We start from the raw sequence: 24482 nt of genomic DNA on the forward strand, positions 1-24482 counted from the left end.
TGAGTTGGGCTTAGCGTTGGAACTATCACGATTAGACCTTTTTCTGGAAAAAGTGTGTGTGTGTGTATGAGATTTGCTCAGGTTTTGAGCAGGCCATACATCCAGCAGAGGTGGAGAGAAGTTATGTTAGAACAAAACTATGGAAACTGAAAGAAACATAAGGCAAAGAGGGGTAAGTGGGAATGAGGGGTGAGGCAACTGAGAGAAAAACAAACTAAGTGGTAGTGGAAAGAGACTAAAATAGAAGAAAAAAAGGTGCCAACGTTACTAGTGATTAGTAAATGAGGAGAAAACAACATTTCTCAGGATGCATGGCTTTCTTAAAGTGTCTGTGAGAGAGAAAACATACAAATCTTAGTAGAAGTACTCAAGGGATGGGCGAGAGTGACAGCTCTGCACTCCTGGGCTGCAAGGTGAGGTGAGCACACCCAGGGCACTGCCAGGAAAACCTGATGCAGGAGGTGAGTGCCTTAACAGAGCTGACTGCCCCTGGCACAGAGCTGGGGGTAATACAGTCAGTGGTAAAGTGATTTCCTTGCTTTACCGTTCCCTGCTTGTTTCAGTTTTTGAGCACTGAGCCAAACTCTTCTATTTCTCAGTCTCAAAGACGATGATACCCTAACAAAGAGCAGGCTTTGTCCTGGTATTTGAACCTGTGGCATTGATTTAACCTTGATGGGATAGAGGAGCATCGGTTTCGCTGTCTCTCTCCCAGGAAGGCAAGCAGTGTTTGTACTTCAGCCTTGCACGGGAGCTTCAGCAGTCTTTAAATTGTCACTGGGACCCTGGGAACCCAGCTGCTAGTGGCTGCTTAGGGATTGCTTTGAATTGCTACATCCCTTCTGGGAATATATTCCATTCCTGCACCTCTTCTCCACTGTCTGAACTGTGATGGTTGGGACAGCTTCAGGCCACGTCTCACCAGAGGCTCTGAAACTGGGATCCTCAGGCTAAAAGAAGAAATTGTAGCAAAATTCTTTGAAAATAGAGCTAAATTCAAATAGGCTCACAAATGAAATATAGGAATAGAAAGTGCTAATGTTTTAAATAGGACTCGGAATTAAGTTATTATGGAGCATTAAATATGCTACTCTTTCAAAAGCAGTGATTTCTGCCGTGGTTTCCTTTAAAACTTCATTTTTGCAAACTCTGGCACTGATCATACACGTGAGAGAAGTGCCAGCTTGAGCTAACTTTGCAAGTGCAGAGGACTGGGATTTGAGAAGTAAAAGGAGGCATGTAGTGGACTCCTGGCAGAAATCAGTGCATTCATTGCAGGAAAAAGAAAAAATGTAAAAAGTAAAAATGGAACTTTTTTCCCAGTAAAAAATGGGACTTCTGTGTATAATTTAATACTATTACATGTGCCTTTTGGGTAGGTAGGATTGCCTTTGCTTTGCAAATAATCATGCAGCGTTTCTTTGCAAAAGTGTATCTTTTCATTTGCTCTGACAGGGTGCTGCCAAGCCAGGAGCCTTCAATCTGAGCTTTGTTGTGCAAATCTGCCTTCTTTCTAGAGCACTCAAGTTTCTTTGTACTTTTTAAGCATCTAGCTTATTTTTGTGAAAGAAGTATTTGCTGATTGTCAGAATTCTTAATGCTGTTTGAAATGTGTTAGGCCACAGTGCTGTGGATCTTGCTGTGCACCTTGTAGTTTGCAAGGAAGTGATGGGTCCAAACGTGCACAGGTAACTCCACAGTCGAGCAATGGTTTAAATGTTGGCAATTTCTGTAGTGTTTTCTTTGTGGTAATTGGAGACCATACACAGAAGCTGCTCTAAACTCCATGTACCCTAAGGTTCTGTGTTTCGGATGTATAGATTGATGAAGAATATAGATCTATTATAGATCTATTGGATGTATAGACTGATTAAGAAAATACCCACAACCTATCTGGCAATTATATTTGAATATAAATAACAGAAGCCTTTGCTCTGCTGTGCCAGAAGAAACTCGAGGACAAAATATTTATTGAAAAGAAGACATTAAGTAATAGTAATGCAGTAGTAGTAGTTTAGCTGCTCTCAGCTGTTTATGACTAGAATCTGAAATGAAACAGAGCTTGTATCCTGGCAGTGTTGAGTCCTCTGTGCTTCTCTGATGAGTCTCTTGGGTTAGAATCTTAAGAAGTATTTACATGCCTACAGATTTAGATAAGCACTTGGTGGGGTGTTCAAAAGCATCCAGGTCCCTAATACCTCTTGGCTTACTTAAGGGAATATGGGAGTGTGTATATGCACATGTGCATGTGTATAAAAGCTGTTGATTAATTCTATTATTTTGAAGAAAAATCATATCAAATTCAATAGGAAATAACATTCCATCCCAGTCTGCTGAGCCACTGAGTTACTTCACAAATACTGCTATGCTTGTATCTTCTTTTCCTATATATATTTTTTTTGTTTTATACTTGGTTTTCATTACTTGCTTGTATTACATTGCTTGTATTTGTTGAAGCAAAGGGAAAAGTTGTTAATCTTTGGGCCTTCTGACCTGCATGGAAAAGAATGTCATTTGACTCATCATTTTTCAGAATTTAAGTGTTACCACTCAAATTTTGAAAAACTGGAGCCATCTAGTCATGTCTGTTTTAACTTGGAAAATAGATATGAACACTTTTCACTTTTCCACAGACTGTGTACAATAAAATCTTTCTTGCTTAGATTGTACACTCATCTTTTAATTTTTTGTGACAAAATCTGAAATTACATTCTCACAATAAATAATTTTCATTCTCATTATAAATAAATAGTGCAACTCAAAATTTGTGTCCCATAAACATAACTTTCCCTTGTTTTGCCTACTTAGAAGTATAGATAGAATATTTTATTTAAGACTGCATTCCTCAGGGCAAAAAGTGGAGATCTGGGACCCTAGCATTTTCATTTCAGAGTTAGCAGTTGCTTACTGCGTGACCAAGGACAAGTCAGTTTAACCCAAATTCAAGTATTTAGTCTTTCAGTTCCTCTTCTACATTAATGTTGTATTAGGAGCTTGGATGTGTGGTTTCAGCCTGTATGCATTTGTTCCCCATGTTTCCTGAAGCATCCAAAGCTATAGCAGTGGCTAAAAAATAGTTCTTGCTGAGAGCAAAAAATCTGGAATCCAGACAGGTGGAAAAGCAGCACACGTAGCATGGGCTTGCTTTTAATGAGACACTCGAGACCTTTGGAGTGTCACAGACAGGGTGAAGCTGTCCATTACATCATGAGGATAAAATATTCTGAAATATGCTAAGACTTTTCTCTTGCTTAGAGCAAGAGACAGCACCCTTCTCAATGTGCAGACTTCTTTGTAAGGCTAGATTACACAGTCTGTATTTACACATACTTTGGCTGCATTTGGTTAATAAGGTTATTTTAAAAGGCTGCATGATTGTGTGCAGACGAGATCAGCTGGGTACAGGATTTTGAGTGTTGACTAAGCAACAGCAAGTGCCCAGCATTCCTGACCCTACTTAAAATTCTCTTGCTGGCATAGACTTACTTGTAGAACAACTTTAAGCGATATCAGAGCTAGAATTCAATGTCTGATGTTTCTGTTACTAAATTAATAAAAAAAACCTCCAAACCAAGCCATATGTAATTTTGTGCCTAATTCTGGCAGAAAATTACATACAAGAAATACACTAGGAAGAGCACAGGAATCATGGGGTAAATTCTCAGTATTGCTGTCAAAGAAAGGAGATTAATTTTTTTTTTAAAACAGATATAGCAAATATCAAATTGACTAATAAATAATCTTTTGGTAGGTGTTATTATTGACTTTCATAAAATGCAGGACCATGTCTGGCATATTGGCCTGTTTTTACAGGTTCCTTAGTTGCTTAATGCCAAGTGCTTCATCTTACCTAATCAATTGTAGACCTTTTCTGAGAGCAAGAGGTGTTACTATGTCTTTTGCTGCTTTCCTGAGATGATGAGTTTCTAAAGTACATCCACAGAATTTTTCAATCTGTCAAGATCTTTAATATACTCATGTCTGTTTCCTTTTTGTTTTCTTTCTTTTTCTTGAAAGAGCAGGAATCAAAAACTATTTAATGCATCCCGGCGTTCCTGTCAGCAGAAAGAATTGCAAGGATGCTGGGAATTAGAGCTGTGGTCAAACACCCACATCACAGACACTGCGTGGCAGATGTTTCTGTAAAGTCCTCATTAGCTTTGTTAAAATGGCCACCCTTGTCTTTTGAAAAAATTCTGTTGTGATAGTCCTCCCACATGGCAGAATCTTTTGTTTAGACTACGTAAAATCAGGCAGTTCAACTCGTAACACTGTAAACTACTTTTTTCCATCTATTTTTTTGGATTGTGTAAGTCCTTCCTCAAGAAAAGACACATTCCTCAACCAGCAACCACGTTTGTCATGTTCTTGGGCTCTGTGCCTTTTCCTTTTTCTTTGATGGGGTTTCCCAAGCAAAGGCTGTTGATTAAATACATTGACATGTACCCAGGTGTCTTCAGGAGTCTTTATTCATACAAGTTGTTCTAAGTTAGGAGAGTTCACACTAAATGGTACAGCACAAAAGAGTTGAAAGCAGCAGAAATTCTTGTCTGCCTTGGTGTGAGTGTCTCACTCAATCAGTGGGAAAGCAGAACCTCTGGCTGATGGGTTGGTGAGGGGATTTTGCTGAAAGACAAATCTGAGAGGTGTATGTGGATTGCCTGCTGAAACTCCTCCATCAGTGGGGAGTGCTGTCATTGCTCAGTTTTCCTGTAGGTACCAGTGCTTGTAAGGGCTTTCTGGATCCCAGAATACAAGGATTGTGCTATTGGAGCTTCCTTTCTGAGTAGAACTGAGCTGCCACTTCTGAGCCTATGCCAGAGCTGTGCTGCAGCTGTTCATTGATTCTGTGTGGGAGCTGCAGGCCTTGCGTTCCCCGTGTCAATGGGCATTCTTCTCTGCAGGAGCATATGGGCACTTTTGATGGAGTGGCTCCAGTCCTGTTGATGCTGGCAGCTGGAGGGTTGGCTGCAGAGGTCTCAGCTGATTGCCTGGCTGGGCTTCTCTACACTTTGGGTCATGCTCAGCTGTGAAGAATTTGCTCCATGTTAGAGAGTAGATTGAATAATAATGCTTGGCACAGATCTGCACGTGACCCTTTAACAGTGACGTGCTCCATGCTGAGCTCATGTCACCCTGGCAGCTCACAGAACATCTCCATGTGGGAAAGATGTGTTTGGGGATGCCCTGGGATCTCCCTTCCCATGCAAGCCACGTTGCAAACACCTTTCTCTTCTATTCCTCTCTAGCTGCCATATCCTTGTGCTACTCAGTTCATCTAAAACTATCTATCATCTATTCCTAAAAATAGTCTGTGATCTTGTTGCTCCTGTTTGCCTGAGAAGTTACAAATAATAAAGGGCTCATAAATATTAGTGAGATAGGAATGTTCTTTGTGAATATAAACACTCTGGCAGTACTCTCATGCATTTCTTTAACTTTGTTTGTATGATTCAGAGATCTCTTGGTGGAAAAAGTATGTTTTGCTTCTTGGGAAACAGGCCCTTGAGATTCCTGATGTCCTTTAGATGGCCTGGGTTGTGGTGGTTTTTTTGGTTACATAAAAGAATTTCCTACCAAAAACTGGGCTCTGAAAAATGAGATGGGACTCAGGTTTTATATTTTGTAAGTTGTATGAAATTTTTAACATTAGAAAACATGTAAGAAATATTTTAATATTGATCTTGGTGTGTCTTTAAATGTAACACATTTCTCTACGTATACTTAAAATCCTTCCCATTTTACAAAAATAGTAATATTTTTGGTATTTTAATTTTGTTGGCTGCTGGGACAAGATTTGCTATTGGGTCCATCAGAAATCCCTAAGGAAGTTGATAGTGTGAGCATAGTCATGAGCTGTCTTTGAAGTACAAGCATGTCCTACAGTTCATACTTTATGTTTCTACTTTAAATGTCTGGAAATAGAAATCTTCAGTGGAACACTAGGATGTGAATTCTCTGGCCATGGATGTAGTTTTCTGGAGTTCTTGTTCAGCTGCTTTTGGTAGGTAATGAATTGTGGGTGAATCATCCAATTTTATGCAACACTTCTTTGTTTCCTTGAATTTTTATAGAAATGTACTCTGCCATGGGTACTGACAGAATGCTGCTTGAATTTTGTATCTTCAATATGATTATAATTTTTAATGTGTTCATGTCTCACATAAATTCTAAAATACTATTAGATTTTATAATTATGTATGAACTGTTACCAAAACAGAAACCTGCAGTTTCTTAAATACCTGTGTACAAGCATTGTTAAATTGTTAAATTTTATAGCACTTATGCAGCCATGGGAGCAATAACAAGTCTTTGACTTCTAGGGCACAGCTTCTTGCACACCATAATTTTTATTAATAGCAGTAGGACCCAATTCAGCTGCTTGATTCATTTTTTTAAAAAAACAACCCAGTTCCCTCTGCTGCTGTCAGAAATCTTTTCTACCATTTTACTTTGGTGCTTTGGGGAAATCTGTGCCACTGTTAGCTGAAAGTTTAGTAGAAGAAAAAGTTACAGAATACTTTCATGTGAAGGTGGTGGCTCTCTGAGCTTGACACTGTGAGGTGCTGAGCACTCGGGGCTTCATGCAGCAAAGCACTTCAGCACCTACTGAGGATGAACTTAAATGATTTGCTGGAGGTGAGCCAGAGTGCTCTGTATTTGTGTGACTGAAACATTTGCACTTTGTAGTAGACCCTCTATTTATTTTGGAGGGCAGAATAAATCTTTTTTTCTTTAAAGTACATCAGAGCAAGAGAATTTTTGTTTTCTTTGAAAACACAATATACTGAGGCGACTCAAGAGTTCCTGCCATCCTTTAGTGCTTAACCTCTAAAATGAGGGATTTGTATTTTCTCCAAAGCATTAGGATAGAATGAGCTGTGTCAGTGTAATTAAAAGAACAGGTCCAAGCACCAGTACACTTTTATAGTTTGGGTTTTTTCTTTATTGTTGTAGGGTATTCTAGGAGGAAATATCTGTTTAGGTATATATTACCCATTTTCATTTGCAGATGATTTTTGTACCCAAGGGCCAAGTACTGTGTTTCTTTAGGTTTTTTGTTAAGATCTGTATTTGAAAATGTGCATCTTAGGTTAGTTTCTCAGTGTGGGGCGCTTCTTTTTCTTCTGAGCATCCAGACCTTTAGAAAATCTCTAGAAGTCAATCACAGATGTGCCTATTAGCTGCCCATTCACCTAGTCAGAATATTTTATTCCTTTTTTTTAAAGTATATTTTTCTATAATGGTGGCAAACTTTGTGCCAGCACGCACTCCTTTAAAGGTGTACTAAGATGCAAGACTTTAAGTAAGCTGTGTTGTAGGTACAAGTTCTTGGTCTGCACTACATGAGCTAGTAGTAACCTTCTTTTTGAGCGTGGCAGTTAGCAATTTATATGAAATATAGCAATCAGGAAGGAAGTAAAACAAGTAATATACATAGCACTGTAGTAGAACGTGAAAGCACAAAACAGGGAATTACAGATATTTGAGGTTAAACTCCTTTTGATCTAGAAAAGAGGCTGAAATCTTGGTCTCTAATCTGATAGAGCATTCTGGAAGAGAACAAAGAGGAAAATCTCTCCCTTCCCTCAGGAGGTTGGACACTGCAAGGAGATTCAACTTTGCCTTGCCAGCCACCTTATTCTTCCCTTTGTTTGTTACAGGCTTTTAAATAAGATTCTTGAGAAGGCTGTTAGTATTGTCACATTGCATTAAAGCAAATCAAGCACTTACATGGCTGCAGGGAAATCGCTGGAACTTTTAATGATTTATTAAGAGAAGCGTAACTATTATGTGTTAACCATGCTGGAATGTAGTATTTTGTACTAAGTACTGTATTTAAGATGTATTTAATGCATTTGTGCAGCTTGGCCCAGTTCTGTTTCTATGGGAAATGGAGCCATACAGTTACATTATTTCCTGGCTCTCTGTGTGTTAACTTTGGGATGAATCTATTTGTTTTCCCAGTTGATTGCTTGCTTCCTTTTTAGAGAGAGAGGGAAATAAATTTAAAATCTTTTCATAGCCTTGGCTTTTCTGTTAGAATAAAAAAAATCTAGGTTTTGCCTCATGGGTTTTACAGCGTGCATATTTATGACAAATGTAGGAATTTTCTATCCCATTAAAGTTTCAACAGATAATTTCAGCAGATAGTCCTTCAGAACAAAATAAATGCTGTAACTTTTTACAAAGTCATTAAAAGCTCTTAAGTCTTTAATAGAATATGATACCTTTCAGCCTTTAAATAGCATGGGCTGATTCCCTGGCCAGGTACGTACAAGAGAGTTTTGCTGGCCAGCCCCCTTCAATGGTAGCTGAATAACAACAAAAATCCTGTGATGGTTCAATCCTAGTTACTGAGTGCAAAAGAAAGGCAAAACAAGTGAAACAGAAGGTCAGAGCATGTGTGCAAGTATTGGCTGGCAAGAATCCCATTGAGTTGCATTATAAAATACCCAGTGGATATATTAAAAAAAAAAAATAGGGTAATTGTTTTGAGAGTTTTATCAGCTCTCTGTTGATCTGGGATATTTTTGGCAGTTAAGTCTTATATTCAGTAACCTTCCATAGTGAAATATGAAAAAGTAATGTAATTCAGTGGATATGATGTACAAAACATGAGTAAAATATGGCATTTTTCTGAAGCTTGTTTGTTATAATCCATGTAACAATGGGGAAATGTACTATTCTTGTGCAATAGGGATAAATCTTAATATTCTTAACATGATTTTTCAGTATTTTTATTTTAAATCTTGAGACTTTTTTTAGTTTAGAGTTTTGGTGAGATGTAGATTTTACTTTAAAGTATGGACAGCTCATGTGCTGTGCTCATGGGATCATAGAATGCAAAGGAGCTGGAATGGACCTTAAAGGTCATCTATTCCCTACCCCTCCTGCCATGGGCAGGGACACCTCCCACTAGACCAGATTACTCAAGGCCTTCTCCAGCCAGGTTTTGAACACTGCCAGGGCTGGGGCAATGCTTCGTCATAACAAAACACATCAAAAGAAAATTATATTATCTGGAAACAAATAGAACAACAGAGAACTATCACGAGAACAAAATTCCAATATTAGGTTTATAGAAAAATCTTTTCTCAGAGAATTTCTTGTAATATAAATGCCTTAGCAGATAAATATCTAGTCTTTTAAGTCTGTAGCAAAATTGCAGATTGCATTTTGAACTGTAGCTGGATATACAGAACTAAAATAGAAATAATATCTGGAGGGGTTCCTTTCAAAGCCTATTTGTTCTATTCCAGATTTTTCTTCATATAAAATTCTACATACACACACCAGAGACTTTCAGATTGTTTGTAATACAACGTCATATTTAATTTTTCAATATTAAAAAGAACAGTAGGATCTAGCAAGAAGTAACAAGCAAGGAGCATTTGTGTACAAACTGCAGTGTTTCTTCAGGCAAAAAGGTCTTTATCATATAGAGCATGCAAGTTTTACAGTCAAAGGTAGTTTGCCATCATGTGTAGCTTCAAATGAGAGGTGATAATACAAATGGCTGACTGGAAAGTGTTTTCATGTTCATAATTTAACTTTGTTGCTTTTTTCTTTCTCCCCACTAACTCTAACATTTCGAGTGTGATAGAGGGAGTTGTACAGACACCTGAGAGGAAGAAATCTTTCCTATTGCAGAGCTGTTCTCTGGGTGTAGGTTTTGATCTAGAGGAAACCTAGTTAGCTTCACCAGAAATAGGACTAATGAAAGGCTTTAGCTTCTGACCTGCAGTGGAATAGTAAAAAAGTGGTGACCCCCCTCCTGGGACCTGGTTTTTTTTCACAGCCACGAATTGTGGCCCTTTCTGGTCAAATGGTGCTGAATCCACGGTGCTCAGGTTCTGAATCTGGAGCTGAAGGATTCTTCCTGTACGAGAAATTCCAGGCCCCCTCGGAGTGCGTGCCTTGTGTGATGGCAGCAGTTTTGTCTTTGATTAGGTGACTCGTAAAGCCTGATAGATATTGCCATGTAATTACATAGCCCCTCAGCTGGGTATCTTCTGTTTATGTTCAAAGCATTTTGCAGCTTGATATAATGCATGTAAATGATGCTCAGCAAATAGTCAGGGAACTAAAAGTCAGCAGCTGTCTCCTTTGTGCACCCATTTTCAATAATTAATTGGGTATCCTGTGACTTTTAATTGTGAGAAGGGTGATGCTGGTTTTACAACTCCTAAATTCAGTATGATCAGAACAAAAGCTTTTTTGTTCCTAAATGCATGACTAGTACAGCTATTTCCAATTACACCGATATGAAATAAACTGTAGAGGTGTAAAATTTAATTATAACCATTAGAACTTTATACCCATTTTTACTGTTGGTAGCTCAGACAACTTACAGACTTTAAGGAATCATTCTTTATGGGCGTCATTTTTCAAAGGACATTAGAGCTCAGAGTAAATACCATTGAAGAAGTGTGTCCTTGGGCTAGGAGCTGCAGTGTCATTAATGGTTGCATAGAACCAGGAAAGCATGTTAACAAAATTCTTTTTCTTATGATCAGTGCTTTTTTTCTCAGGTGTAGGTGTGTGTTAGGTTGTCTTCAGAGTCTGTAGGAAACAGTATCTGCAGATCCTGTGGCTGGCTCTGTGGATTTGCATTCACAAGTCACTGTTAAATAAATTTAGAATTTTATTATTGATTATGGTTTCACAGTCAAGCAATCATGTTACTTCATTATGTTTATTTTTCACCAGCATATAAGTGGATTATCTGTAATGGGACAGCTATGGGCTGCTATTGAACGTGGGTTTTGCACCTTAAGCCTGAGAGGGGTAATTCCCCCACTGCCCTCAGCCTTTGAAAAGGTTTTGGGAAACCACAGATCTCTTCCTTGCCTGCTGGAGAAAGAAGACATGTGTGAGGCTGTGGAAAATGGCATTGATTATTTTTGGAATTAACAGTGCACAGAAAGGAGACAGAAGCTGCTGTTGTAGAGGAGCTGCAGAATTCCTGATAGGATTTCCTGCTTTTCGTGCAGCCTTGTCATGTACCTTTCTCCGTCTGCCCAAGGACTCCTCAGACATTCCTGCAGAGAGCAGGGCAGCGTCCCGCTCCACGTGTGACCCCAGGTCACTTCTCTGCTGTCATGTCTTACAGCAGCAAGATGATGACCCGCAGGAACTCACTGGTACTTGGGCTTCTCCATCTGTTTTATCTGCTTTTCTGCTCGTTCTGTCAGTGCTCTGGAAGAGAAATGATCCTGACAAGTGTGTGTGCTGCTTGGCATATTAAACATGAAGATTGGGAGCGTGCTGTAAAGGCAATAGAAATAATTAGCTGTGTGTCTCTCTTTGAACTCACATTTTCCCTTAAGCAGGACGGTTCTCTGGCTGTGTGGTAGCAGCGATATTGATGCAAGGTCAGCCACTGCTGAGCTCCCAGCTCTGCTTCATCAGCTCCTCGCTGGTTTTGGCAGGGCAGTGTACTCCCCCCTCACCTGTGCCGTGCAGGCAGCGACTGAGAACAGGGAGCCATTGCAGTGCTGAGAGCCCTGACCCATTTTCAGGTTATGCAAGTCCCCAAGGGCCTTCGAATTCAGTGAGATTAATTCCCTTTTAGAAAGTGCTGAGGACAAACAAAACACTTTACTGGGGACAGGTCTGGGGAGCACCAGCACTCAGTGAGCTAGGCCTGGATTTCACACTACGCTGTTACAGTTTCAGTGATAAAAATCAATTAAAACAGAGAAATATTAGGCAGAAGGAATTTAATTGTTTGTTGAATATGTGTTAAATCACTGTCATAGTGGAGTGATGCTTTCAAAGGCTGTTTCACACTGGGTGAGGACCTGGCTTTCTTTTCATGTTGTCACTGTGCAGGTACCATGCCCTGCAAGAAGCAGATGGTTGAGTTCTGCCCATGGCTTATTCCTGGCCATGATTTACTCAGTGAGGACCACAGGTCTGACAGCCTGGAGTTTTCACACAAAAGGTGGATAACTTTTAGCCTTTTCAGAAGGTTTACTGAAATCTTCTCTCTGAAATGGGTGCTTTGAGTTTTTGAAGAACACCTGGCATCCTTGTTTTGATCATAAAGGTGCTCAGTCTCACAGGTGAGTCACAGTGAAGCATTTTTCCCGAGTCTGGTCCCTTCCACAGAATTGCACACACAAGTCCCAGCAGCAGGAATGGGTTCTGAACCAGTTCCTGAACCTACTGGCACACAGGGCCAGAGGGTACTCAGAAGTACAGAGCTGCAGGGACGTACTTGAAAAGGTGACTCTGGATTTACCTGCAGTCTGACTGTGGTCCCTGTGCTGAAATCTGCAGTAGGTCATGCCAGTAGAGTACAAACTCTGCAAGCATGAGAAATCATTTTTTGTTCTCTTGTTCTAAATTTGTATCAGGTATCCTTGTCTCTCTTGAAGGGAGTGCTTCACTTCCAAGACTGTTTACTCTTGTCCTGCATGTTACCTCAAATGGATGCTGGCTATTTTCTGATCTGGAGTCAGATCCTGTAACTCTCAGAGATATTTATTCTGTAATTAAATAATAATACCTTTTTTGTGTGTGTTAAATTTATCTTTTTACAGTTATTCAGTGAAAAAATAAGCGGAGCAGAAGGAACAAAGTTAGATGAGGAATTTCAAGAGATGGAAAGGGTAAGAAAAGTCACATTATGTTTTTCAATATTAAGCTATAGCAGAATCAAAAATATTTCATGTTTCAAGTGACTGGATGGTATTGTAGATTTACCTGGGGGAGGAAACCCTATAATGTGCTTCCAAACAGAAAGATAAAAGGATAAATGTGAATTTAACCTTGAGCCTCTTCAGCTCAGCCAAGAAAGAAGAGATGCCCACAAAGGCTGTTTGAGCAGAGGATCAGGTTCCACTGACACCTCTCGACAGTGAAGAGAAATTCCTCCAAGAAGGATGCAGAGCATCAGGAGGAACCTTCTTCCTCTGACTATGTGGGAGTTTAGAGAAGTCCACAGTGTTAGTGAGACTTTGTAAATATCACAAAGCCTTTGTGTCTGATAAAATGAATGATAAAAACCTAACTACTTGGGCTGGATTTTCTCCTGAGAAAAGGTTATATTTTTTAGTTTAAATCCATGTTCAGAAATTTACATGAAATTGATATGTTTGCTATCCAAACATGATGAGTTGTGTTGCAAATTAAACAATGTTACTGCCAGTTTCTGCTTTTACAGTTATGTGCTTTTTTTAAATTCCCCTTGCCTTTCTGTATATTTTTTAATGTTCATAGTAGACTTTTCTTTTTCAGAAAATTGATGTTACTAATAAAGCAGTAACAGAGCTTCTGTCCAAATCCACGGAGTATCTTCAGCCAAATCCAGGTAGGATAAGAACAATAGGTGCTGGATTTTGATGAATATTGCTTTATTACTTGGAAATTAATTCTAGGTAAATAAAATCTAATTGGGTCATCATTGTGAGGTTTCTGTCTGGAGTTCTGCAAAGTTGTTCTAAGCAAGAGGAGAGAGAGCAGGAAGTTGGCTTTGGCTGTGCTTGTATCTATTCTGCATTTGCTTTCTGCAATATTTCTAATCAGGGAGCTCCCAAGCCAGGACTGTTCAGAGGAATGTGAGTGTTGGTGAATATTTGCCTGGAGAAATGATGCTTTTTCAGTTGGGAATAAAAACCAGTTTCATATGACCCATATTGTTGAATGGCACATTTCAGCTTTGGACTATGAGGTACTGACAACAAAAGATTTACAAGTCTGAGCTGAGCTTAGTGACTTGCTTCATTATTTTGCTTGTGAAATGATTTATTGCTTTAAATAGATTAGTTTTAAAACTGGTTTTATGACTTTTTTGTTTCTTTTTCTATGTCCCTCTTAGCATACAGAGCCAAGCTGGGGATGCTGAACACTATGTCAAAGATCAGAGGACAAGTTAAAACCACAGGCTACCCCCAGACAGAGGGACTCCTGGGAGACTGCATGATACGGTATGGCAGAGAGCTGGGCGATGATTCTATGTTTGGTGAGTTTGTGCATCTCCTCTGCCAATATTTCAGCATAAAGTTCTTTGCAAAATATTACTCACTGACATAACCTGTGTAGTTGGCCACTGCAGGTAAGAGGGAAGGTTAAGTGCAGGGAGCAGGGGATGATGGATACAGCTCAGAAACAGGATGCTCCTGCACATTTGTCCTCCTCTGTTGCAGGTGAGCCTGTCTGATCATCCCTGTTATTAACCATTTTAGTTTCCAAGTTGCCAAATCTAAGTAATTTAGGGTGATACTTAAATGCAGTTTATTTCTTTTAACCTTTATATAAAAATGGTTATACTCAATTTGAGAAGCAAACTAAGGGAAAAAATTATTGTAGAAAGAAATAAGCAACAACACTGGATGACTTTTGTTTAATAATGACCTATGCAAAAACAGTAGGGAGAACAATTGTTTTTCCCCTGATATCTGTCAGGGAAAAAAACCTGCATTGTAATTCAGAACAAAAATTTTCTAGTTCTAGTTTTCTATAGGGAACAAGCATAACTTGCATTATTTTCTTTTTTATTCTTCAAGGGACTGCAACAGATACAAAGATACCTGTTTGAAATGACTGTTTTAAAAGACAAATTTTCTGCTTTTACATATCTTGAGATATAAGAGCCTATTCTTTACCACAGGCCTTGCACTACTGGATGCTGGTGAGAGCATGAAGCAAATGGCAGAAGTGAAGGACTCGCTTGACATTAATGTCAAACAAAATTTTATTGATCCTCTACAGTTGTTGCAGGACAAAGATTTAAAAGAGATTGGGGTAAGTTTTCCAGGGTAAAGCTTCACTTACCAACAACCAGAGTCAAATCAAACTCTAGTTCCCTGAGATATTTTTCTTGAAAGCAATAAGGTAAATAAATTCCGTTGTAATAGATTTTCTCTCTAGCAAAACAGTGACAAAATCTGCTTAGAATCAATGTGTGGCTATTTCTCCCTTGTCTAACTTATTCAATTTGCTGTATTGCTTGGACAGTCAGTACAAGGATACTGAAGAGAATTCTATTCTTTATTTTTCTGCTGTTTTATTTTAATGAACATTTTTATTAATGCTTATGAACATGTGAGTGGGCTGTGATTTACTGCTAGTGATTATCCTATCTTATCATCTCTGTCAGCCTAAAGCTGTTTATAATGGAGAATGAATATAACTGTTAAAAAAGGCTTTTCAGGGCAAACACAGAATGATGTGAATAGTGTCATAAAATGTTGAAGTGCCATATGCCACTATAGGAAAAATATAGGACACTAAGGAACACATTTTTAACCTTTAGAGTTAAGTTTTTCAGTGTTTTTGTTTACAATGTGACAATTCAACGAAAGCCAGGCAGTCTTTGAGTCTGTTGATTCCAATGGATTTGGGTAATAAGCAAGTTAAAACCCTGATGAAATGCAGAAATGAAAGTTATTTTATTTGTTTTCACATAAATGAATGTGGAAAGCATAGCAAAAAGATAGCAATAATGTCTGTAGCTGTCTCCTTTGATGCATAACTGTTTTCTGTTGTGTTCTTCTGAGCTGATGAAAGGAAATCGTTTGATGTTAGCTTTAATGAGCATTTTGTACTGTCACTTTGAGTCCATTGTGTGTGTCTGTCAGTCCCATGATTTTTGGCAACAGAAAAGCTTGTGTAGTTGTATCAGATAGAAGTGTCAAGTTGATACCTAACAAGGACAGCAAGAATACAAGATTTGTTGGAGCACTGCTTTATGAGGGGAATATAGCCCTTAAACTTTAAGTTGTCATATTGCAGATAATTCAAGACATAAAATTGAATTACATGTACAATATGGTGACACACAAATATTCAGGTTGGATCCCACTTCTCTCGACAGCTCAGAGAATCTGAGCTGTTGCACATTTAGTGAAGTCCATGAGGTGGATGTCTACGATTGGCAAATCAAGGTAGCCAGTACCCCAGGTGCTACCAAAGGGCTCTTTATTTAAAATCTCATTCATGTGTGTGGCCCTACACTTACCTGGTGCTGCCTTGGGTCAGAGGGATGGACTGTACAAATCTCTGAGCCTTGTATTTCTTTAAGTCTGCATGTATTTCCACCACTGATGTTTCCTTAAATCACAGTGTGTTTGTTTGGGCCATATCCCATTTGGTCCTTCTCATGAACGTTGTGTCTCTTTTAGCACCACTTGAAGAAACTGGAAGGACGCCGCTTGGATTATGATTATAAAAAGAAGCGTTTTGGAAAGATACCGGATGAAGAAGTTAAACAAGCAGTAGAAAAATTTGAAGAGTCAAAGGAACTGGCTGAAAGAAGCATGTTCAATTTCTTAGAAAATGATGTAAGTCTGTGCTGCTTCTTTGTTTGCTGCACTGCATCCTGGAGGGGCAAATGTGTGGGATTGGTTAAAGCCAGTCCCATCCTTCACAGGAGACAAGGTCTGGAAGCAGAAACTCTGCCTCTTCCCACTTTTAAATCCCCTGTCAGAGAAGAACACAATGCACAGCAGGGAATGGGAGAACTCAGGAACTCAGGAATTTCTTGTGGAGATACTGTGACTCAGACAAGATGGTCACAGAGGCCTCAAGTAGGACTAGCTGAGAGTAAAATGCAGTTTGGTCAGTGAGAGGGTGAAGGTCAGGAAATTGGTGCAGTCAAGACTGAAAGTATAAGCAAGGGCATGTACCCTCTGCGCTTTCTGAATTTTAGCTCACTTATAGTCAAAACTTTGCTGCTGATACGGAGTCTCTGAATGATTTTACCTCTGACAATCTTTACTATTGCTCTTTGGCTCTGCAAAGTCCATAGAGTGAGTTTTGTAGCTTGAGCTCAGGTATGTGGACTTTGGCTCAAAGTCCAAGTCCATCATGAAATTCTGTCTAAATAAGGAGCAGCTGTGGCCATTCAGGATAATCCTCTCTTCTGTCCACACACAGAGGAATAGCGGGATGTGCCTTCTCCTGAGTAATTATGGAATTGTAGGAAAAGAGAGCTGGACCTATTTGAGCTTATTCCAAAGCTTTCTCACCTCCTGTAGATGCAGCATCACAGAAAACACACTTCCAAAGTAAGAAGTGTGCTGTCTTTTTTCTGTGAGCAAACTGCAACAGGGAGGAGCTATGAAGTGGGAATATTTAATTGCAAGCAACTTCTCCCTCTATGCACACCCAGTTATAAACCAGCCTGTAGCTCCTGGACTGTTTGTAAGTGGGACACATTTGTTACAGCAGTGTACAGTGTAAGGCAGTTAAGCCTCTTGCTGTTTGACCAGGGCAGGTTAATGAGGGCAGCAAAATCTGGAACATGCTCTTATCAACAATTTCAGCACTGTTCCTCTGTAGGCTCTTCCAGTTGCCTGGTTCCAGTGGATGTGTGTTTTATAATTCTGCCTTTCATAAGCAGCTGAGAAATGTTTCAGGTACTGTTTATCATTAGTCAAAGCACCAAACTGAGGACAAAACAGTGCAGGGATTCAACTGGTTTAGCTCAGCCACTAGAAAACAAATGAGTTATGCATTCTAGTATAACTAACTCTGCCTTTGGGAGGGGGCGAACTGAATATCCCTCTGAAGTTTTTTCCATACCCATTTCCTATTGTTTCTGTTTAAAGAAAACTCTGTGCTCTTTCCCTTCCATTTTCATGCTGACCCAGTTGTCTGTCCTGAAACTTCTCATTACAGCCTCGTTGTCTAACCCCAAATGGTCTCACTATGTTTGCAGAGATCTTAACTACAATCACTTCCTTCTGATCCTTTCCAGTTGCCCAAGTGTCTCCCTCTCTTGGTCTTCTTGCCCTGAAGTCTATTTTCTGAGCTCTGGTTCCCAGCCATCTTGCCAGGTGCCTTTCCCAGGCTCAGTCCTGATCCCCATCTTTCTCAGGTTTCTGCACAGCCAGTTCCAGACCTCCCACATCGACACTGTTGCATGCACTTCTTATCAGCTCCATCTTCCTGCCATTCCCACACAGCCAGTCCCAGCTTCATCTTCCTAAGTAGCTTTTAGTCCCCCAAGTTTCTCTGGCTCTTTCCCAGTCTTTCTCTCTCTCTTCTCCTAATCCACAACTCTATATTTCTCCTGGCTCTTAGTCGGCTTGTTTGGATCATCCTTTATCCATTTTCTCTGACCACCAATCCAAACCCCAGGCACGTTGTGTGTTGTCCTCAGCTGTTTATATTACTCTCTTCTGACTGTGATGGAATTGTATCAGCTGTTGGTTTGGTTCTGTGCATTTCATTTCTTTGTGCTATGTGAGAGTGTTTGGCTCTCTTGGAGTCCTGGCAGTATTTTTAATGATCTTTTTAACTGAGTAAAAGCAGACAAAGTATAACACAAAATTGCCATGGGTCCATAAAACATTTGTAGAAAGTTTACTCAGATATTTTCTTATGATCCAATGTCTGAAGACATCATGATGGAATGGAAAGATGTCAGACTTCTTGGGGTCTGTCTTCTTAACGTTGTCTTGAAGAAGACAAATATCTGTTACTGCTCCATACCCCATACAGCTTGAACTTTTCAGCTTGTGTTAGGGGAATGAGATTATTTGTTACCTCGTGAATAAAAATATTTTGGTTTTTCCATCTCCTTCACATTCTCCCTTTCCTCATCGTTCATATTTTTGAATGATTGGCTAATACATTTTAAATCCAAGTAGATAAATTATGTTTCATTTATCAGTTTATAAATGCTGCCATCTAGTGAGTTAAGTCCAGATCCTTTCAGAACTGCAATTTGTAAACATTGATAATAAACTGCAATGAGTCTGAGTCATAAGAGCTGTCACAGTGTAATTTCTTCCAGCATTGATCAGAAAAGCTCCACTTTCACCTGCTAAGGGGTCATGTCCTATTATATGGTTTGGGCTTGGGTGTTGACAGACAGCTGGCTTGGAAGTTGAAAGCAGAGGGGATTTGCACATTGTGAAAGGAAATGACTCAAGGACCCTGCCCTGAGTTAGTGACCTAGAAGTTACACCTCAGTTTTGTTCAGTTTCCAACTGCCAGTTTCTTTGATAGAATCACATGTGCTCTTTCCCAATAACCTCTACAAGGTACTGTGGTCTTTTGAGATACGAGGTCTGTTTTAAATGATCTGTTTGTTTATCCTTCAGCTGAATGCACTGCAGTGCCCTTACAACTATTTTCCTCTCTGTCTTTCAGGTAGAACAAGTCAGCCAGTTGGCTGTGTTTGTAGAAGCAGCACTAGATTACCATAAACAATCCACAGAAATTTTGGAGGATCTGCAGAGCAAGCTGCAAAACCGGTAAGACTGAACCCCTCAGAAAATGTTGAACCTCTTTTGCAGCCGAGGTTTGCAACGTTGGAAAGTCACTGAAGCAAGAGATCTTGTAGCACCACCTCCCAGATGCTGTTTGCTGTGCTTTGTGCCAGACTGAGCTCCATGGCTTTAAACCCCTGCCACCTGGCAGCTTCTTGCTGTGCTGGGAGACTTTAATGTAACACAGGATCTGCCCAGGGAGCTCGGAGTGTGTGCAGAGTCTCTCCCATCTGTGGAGGTTAATGAGGACAGCCTCCCTTTGTTTGGAGGTTTATTCCAACTTGCATACTTTGAGTTGTGTTTTGGAGGCTTTGCTTGGAAGTTGGCCTGTTTTTATTGAGATTAAGGGGTATAACAAAATTCTGCAGCACAGTAAGGAACCAGCCAGCTGGCCAGGAACAGAGCTGTGCTGTAACACACGTATGAAAGGCCCAGGTACTTTGTGTCATCCTGAGAGAAGGGAGAAATGCTGCTGTTGTTAATGTTGTCACTCAGAGAACCAGAGACCTGAGTGTCACTGTGGTGTAGGCAGAGTCAAGGAAACTGCCTGGGGCTTTCAGCTCAGGGTGGCTGTGGGGGCTGTGAGTGTGGGCATGAGGGCAGCTGTGTCTGCAGACACCCTGTGCCATCCCAGCTGGAAGGGCCAGGGGACAAGGAGCTCTCAGCTGGGGCATACACAGCAAGAAGTACTAGACAATTTTGCTGGCTAAATGGTTGTTTCCTATTTCCCCTGATAAAAGGGCCATGTGGGAGATGCAGTCCCTGGGCCTCTGTCCTGGATGTGTTTCTCCATATGTCATTTGCAGTTGAGCTTTCCAGAGGGCTCATTCCTGCAGCTTGTGCTGAACTCAGTGGCAGCTGTGGGTGCTCATCACTTCTCAAACTCAGGCTGTTAAGCTTTATGCCTCTGTCAGCAGGACCACAGTATTAAATAAATTAGGGGCTTGTCGAAATTCAAGTATTGCACGAGAATTGAGCAGCTTTTAGTCAAAACACACACTCCCCCCAAAAAAATGAAAAACAAACCAACCAACCAAAAGAACCAACACCATAAAACCGAAACACAAACCCACCAAAAGAAACCTAAAACCAAAACCAGCAGAAGATTTTCTTACTCCGCTTTTCCAACAGCAAAGCACTTAACCTGAGCTTAAGTTCTGGAAATATTTCTTCCTTCTTTCTTCCTAAATAAATCTCTGGCTGCTCTTCTCTGTGTTACAGAATAAATGTAGCATCTAGTCGGCCTAAGCGTGAATTTAAGCCAAAGCCTGTAATAACTACAACTCTGGAAATTGGTGATAATCAGCAGCACAATGGGATTGCCTATAGTTCTTCCATAAAATCGTCAGGTAAGTCTGTCACCACAGAATGAATGTGTCTCTAGATGTTTTGCCAGATTGTTGCTTGAGGTATTTCTTGCACCGTGAGAACAGTGGATCCATCAGGCACCAGTATCTCTGCATCTGACTCCAGATTGTTTCCAAGATTTCAAAACAGAATTGTGAAGCAGGGTTCCTCTCAACAGACTCCCACCTATCTGAGGTTTAGGTGTAGCACTGTCCTTGGTCTCTTAGGTCTCTGAATTGCCACTGAGGGTGGGAGGAGAGAGAGGGAGAGGCACTTGCAGAAAACAGTTCATTTCTTGCAGACGGATGCCTGCAGTGGGTGTGTTTGAGCACAGTCTGGAGTATCTCCAGGTGCTATTTTTTCTCCACAGTCTGAGAGCATAAATGATCTGTACAGGATATCAAATATTAGCTGTGTAAAATTCAGAGAGATGACTCCCACCCTTACTGATTTTAACATCTTTTGCCTTTACTGTCCCTATATTAGGCACCAAAGTGTGTGCATTAATGAAGTACTTAGGTACCTGTTGGTGTGAGTTTAGGACCCTTTCCTTTGATTAGACCCTGATTTCACAAAAAAAAGAAGGTCAGCTTTTGAAAGTTGTGTGAATAGTAATAATCAGTAAGGTTACACTACTCATTGAAATAGCTTTTCCTTGTCTCATAATTAAACTATTTTGCCCTATCTGCTTAATGACTACACTGTATGATGAGCTGAGCCCAGGTAAAAAACCAAACCAATTAAACCCCCAAACAAACAAAAAACCCCAAACAAAACCCAAATGACAATATGCAAAGAATAGAGAATGAAAAAACCTGAGATTTTTCCATAAACATTATTTGGAAGGAAAATCGAGGAGAAGTAGTGAGCCAAAGGTTCCCTTCTGTATTTGGCATGGAATCTAGGATCTTTTCCTGAAGGTTTGTTGTTTTTTTTTTCTCCTAACTCTCCGGTTTCTTCTTCCCTCCAGTCTTGTTTCTTTTTAAAGGTTGTTGGGAGAGAAATGAGAGAACTATAAATGAAGGAATAAAGCTTGGAGCTGTAACTTTATGCATCTTCTAATGTCTCTCTAATTTTCTTGCACTGTGCTACAAGAGGAAACCATTATACAATCCATACTGAAGGGCACTTGCAGCAGTTTGGCAGCACAAATCCACCCAGCAAGATCTGATTCCTTGATTTGTTTGAAACTCCTCATGCTGCCTGAACACTGAGTTTTTGTGTTGCTGTCTAATGTGAGATGGAGGGAGACAACCCCCTCTGCACATTCTCTCAGGTCACACCAGTGGTTCCTAAGATTTGTGACACAAGGACACGTTTCATCCAAAGCACTGGAGGTGTTTGCAGGGATCAGTGACTTCCTTGGTATTTTCACAGCACATGTGGATGAAAGAGTAAAAACATAGCAACTTTATTAAAAATTGCCATAAAATTTCTTGGCCCTATCAGCTACTTATCAAATTATAGGCTTTTTCCCCCCATTTTGCATGTGCAGTGGAGAAAGGAGATTCAGATTCTGCATTTGTGTATAAACTAGTGTGTCAAACCACATTACAGTGGTTTATCATTGCCATCCAGCAGTTGTTCCAAGATGTACTTTAAGGATAATCAATCCTGCCTTTGGGAGAAAGAAAGATGAAGACTTTTCAAGGTTGCTTCCAGCAATCTTAGTTAAAGAAAAATCTCAGTTTTAATTAGCTAAAAGTCAGTGAAAACTGAAAAATAAATGACCACTGATCACTAAGATAGGGAAGGAGTGAGGCACTTCCATTCACTGGCTCCATTCATGGGCTGTAACACCAACCATTTACATATCACTGAATGAGGGGTTGTCACTGCTTCACTCCCTTACTGCTGTCAGAATGGAAAAGAAATAAAACCACCATAAAAGAGATGAAAAGGAGAAATAGGATATAAGTAATAATTGTTGCCATACTTAAGTGTTGCTAATAACATTAGAAAGACCATGTATCCTGTTTTTTTCCTCCTGAAGAAGCTGTGGATGCTGTGCTTACCTCCCCAGCAGGTACAAATCATCACTGAAATCACTGTTCATTCTCTTTTGTTTTCCTATTCCTACTCAAACATTGTCCATATGGATTTCTGTGAACTGCAGTGGGCTCAATATGCCCTACTCATAAATGGGGAAACCTCTCTGTCCCTTTTTAAAATTGGAATCATGAAACAGATTCGATTTTTTTATGGTCTGTGATTTAGAAATGAGAACCAGGCAGTTCTAAGCAAAACTGCTAAATGTCTTAGTCTCCATGAGATGGGGAGATAGCATTATAATCACCTTCTTTTTGTTTAAAAAGCTGACCTCCCCATCCTACCCAAAAAAGTACTTTCATGCTTCATTTTCCCTGCTTCCATATTGACCCTATCAAAATACAGATCTTTAATTTCTCCAGTACTGTCCCTCAAGGTAAGTAGTGTCTTGGTATTCAGCAAACCCTTGGAGATCTGCAGGACAGTTCAAAGCAAGATGTGACACAATCAGCACAACTGCCATGGTGCAGTTCTGAGCATGGAAATTACTTTTCCCACGTTTCACAATAGTTTTTCAAGTTCAGCATCAGCTTCTTGGAGCAGATATGGTATTTTCCTTTGCATGGTCTCTAACATGTGAGGATTATTTACTACTTACGACTTGCACACATTTGCAGGGCTAGAGTCACATAAACCTAATTTTTATGCTGTTGGGAGTTATTAGACTGCTTTGAGTAAATGCAGATAAAAAAATCTCTAGTTCTAATTCATTGTTATCCTCATTAATGAGCTGCAGCTGTGAGCATCGTCTGGCTCAGTTTAGAACTCTTTAATTGCTGTATTACATCATGCCTTTCACTCAGTTTGTTTGTCAGGTTTGACTGTGATATGAAATATATGTATCTGGTTGCCACATGCTGGAATTTAACATAAGCATCTAAGTGTTTACTCACTTCAGCTATGAGGGAGACTGGGATTAATTATCTTAGCAAGCTTCCAGTTTGTGATTATTAAAATCTTGCTACCTTATGTATACAGCATGGTACAGAAGAGTAGATGCAGGTACAGGCAGTTACTCCCTCCCTTTGGGGAAAACAAACAAAAACCCCAAACCATCGTTGAATGGCATTCTGGTTCCATCCTGTAACACTCCAGGAATCACAGAGGGCTTCTTGGTTACCCTCATTTTGTGCTGCCTAGATCTGAGTGGTCCGGAAATTAATGACAGTTCTTTTTTGACTGTGACAGGGAAGTAAACTAGAGAAATGAAAGAGGTGCGTATGGAGTTGCACATTAACATAAACCCTGTTTGCAGAAATAGAAGAGTGCAATTGATTCAGCTGAAACCTCTGCAACAAATGTGCAAGTATTTAATGGACAGCAAAAGGTGGGAGTGGTGCCAGCAGTTCTGTGATGTTAAGCAGTGTGTGTTGCACACTGTCAGGCAGCGCTGCCCCCTTACCTTTGTCAGGGAAGCTGTGTCTCATTGGATTATACAGTAGCAGCAGCTGCCTGACTCTAATGAAGACTTTGACTGATCCTACAGCCTGGAGTGAAACCGGTTGTGCTGGCTGTGACCATTATTTAACAACCTTTCCAGGCTGCCAGACGTTTCTTTGCAGTTCTTTGGAGCTTAAAATGAACCAAATGTGATCCATCTCCTATCAGGTACTTCAGTGTCAGAAATTGACTGGCTTGCAGTAACAAATTAGCCCCATCGGAGCAGCTGGGGAAGGCGAGGAACTCTGTCAATTATTCTGATCACCACTGTCTGCTGTTGAAGTTCCAGAGAGCTGGTACCAGTTCTACCTTGGCAAAGGCTGAGAATAACTCAGCTATTTATAAACACAATCAGTCCATTTTCAGTTTTAAACATGATCAGTCCATTTTTGCTGGGCAACTGGCTCATCATCTCTT

General features: G+C 40.0%; 1 protein-coding gene across 3 annotated transcripts in view; it reads left to right on the forward strand.

Annotated features, from left to right (window-relative positions):
* Positions 1–24482, forward strand: part of SH3GL3 (SH3 domain containing GRB2 like 3, endophilin A3) — a 56013-nt gene that overhangs the window by 28958 nt on the left and 2573 nt on the right. For all 3 annotated transcript variants that reach the window (XM_048318263.1, XM_048318261.1, XM_048318262.1), the window contains exons 2-8: positions 12552–12620; positions 13249–13321; positions 13829–13972; positions 14621–14754; positions 16134–16292; positions 19111–19214; positions 20451–20578. In XM_048318263.1, coding sequence (XP_048174220.1) covers positions 12612–12620; positions 13249–13321; positions 13829–13972; positions 14621–14754; positions 16134–16292; positions 19111–19214; positions 20451–20578 — 751 coding nt within the window. In that variant the 5' untranslated portion in view covers positions 12552–12611. The remainder of the gene's footprint in view (positions 1–12551; positions 12621–13248; positions 13322–13828; positions 13973–14620; positions 14755–16133; positions 16293–19110; positions 19215–20450; positions 20579–24482) is intronic.

This window comes from Corvus hawaiiensis, chromosome 13, assembly GCF_020740725.1.
Source record: "Corvus hawaiiensis isolate bCorHaw1 chromosome 13, bCorHaw1.pri.cur, whole genome shotgun sequence".
Lineage (NCBI taxonomy): Eukaryota > Metazoa > Chordata > Aves > Passeriformes > Corvidae > Corvus > Corvus hawaiiensis.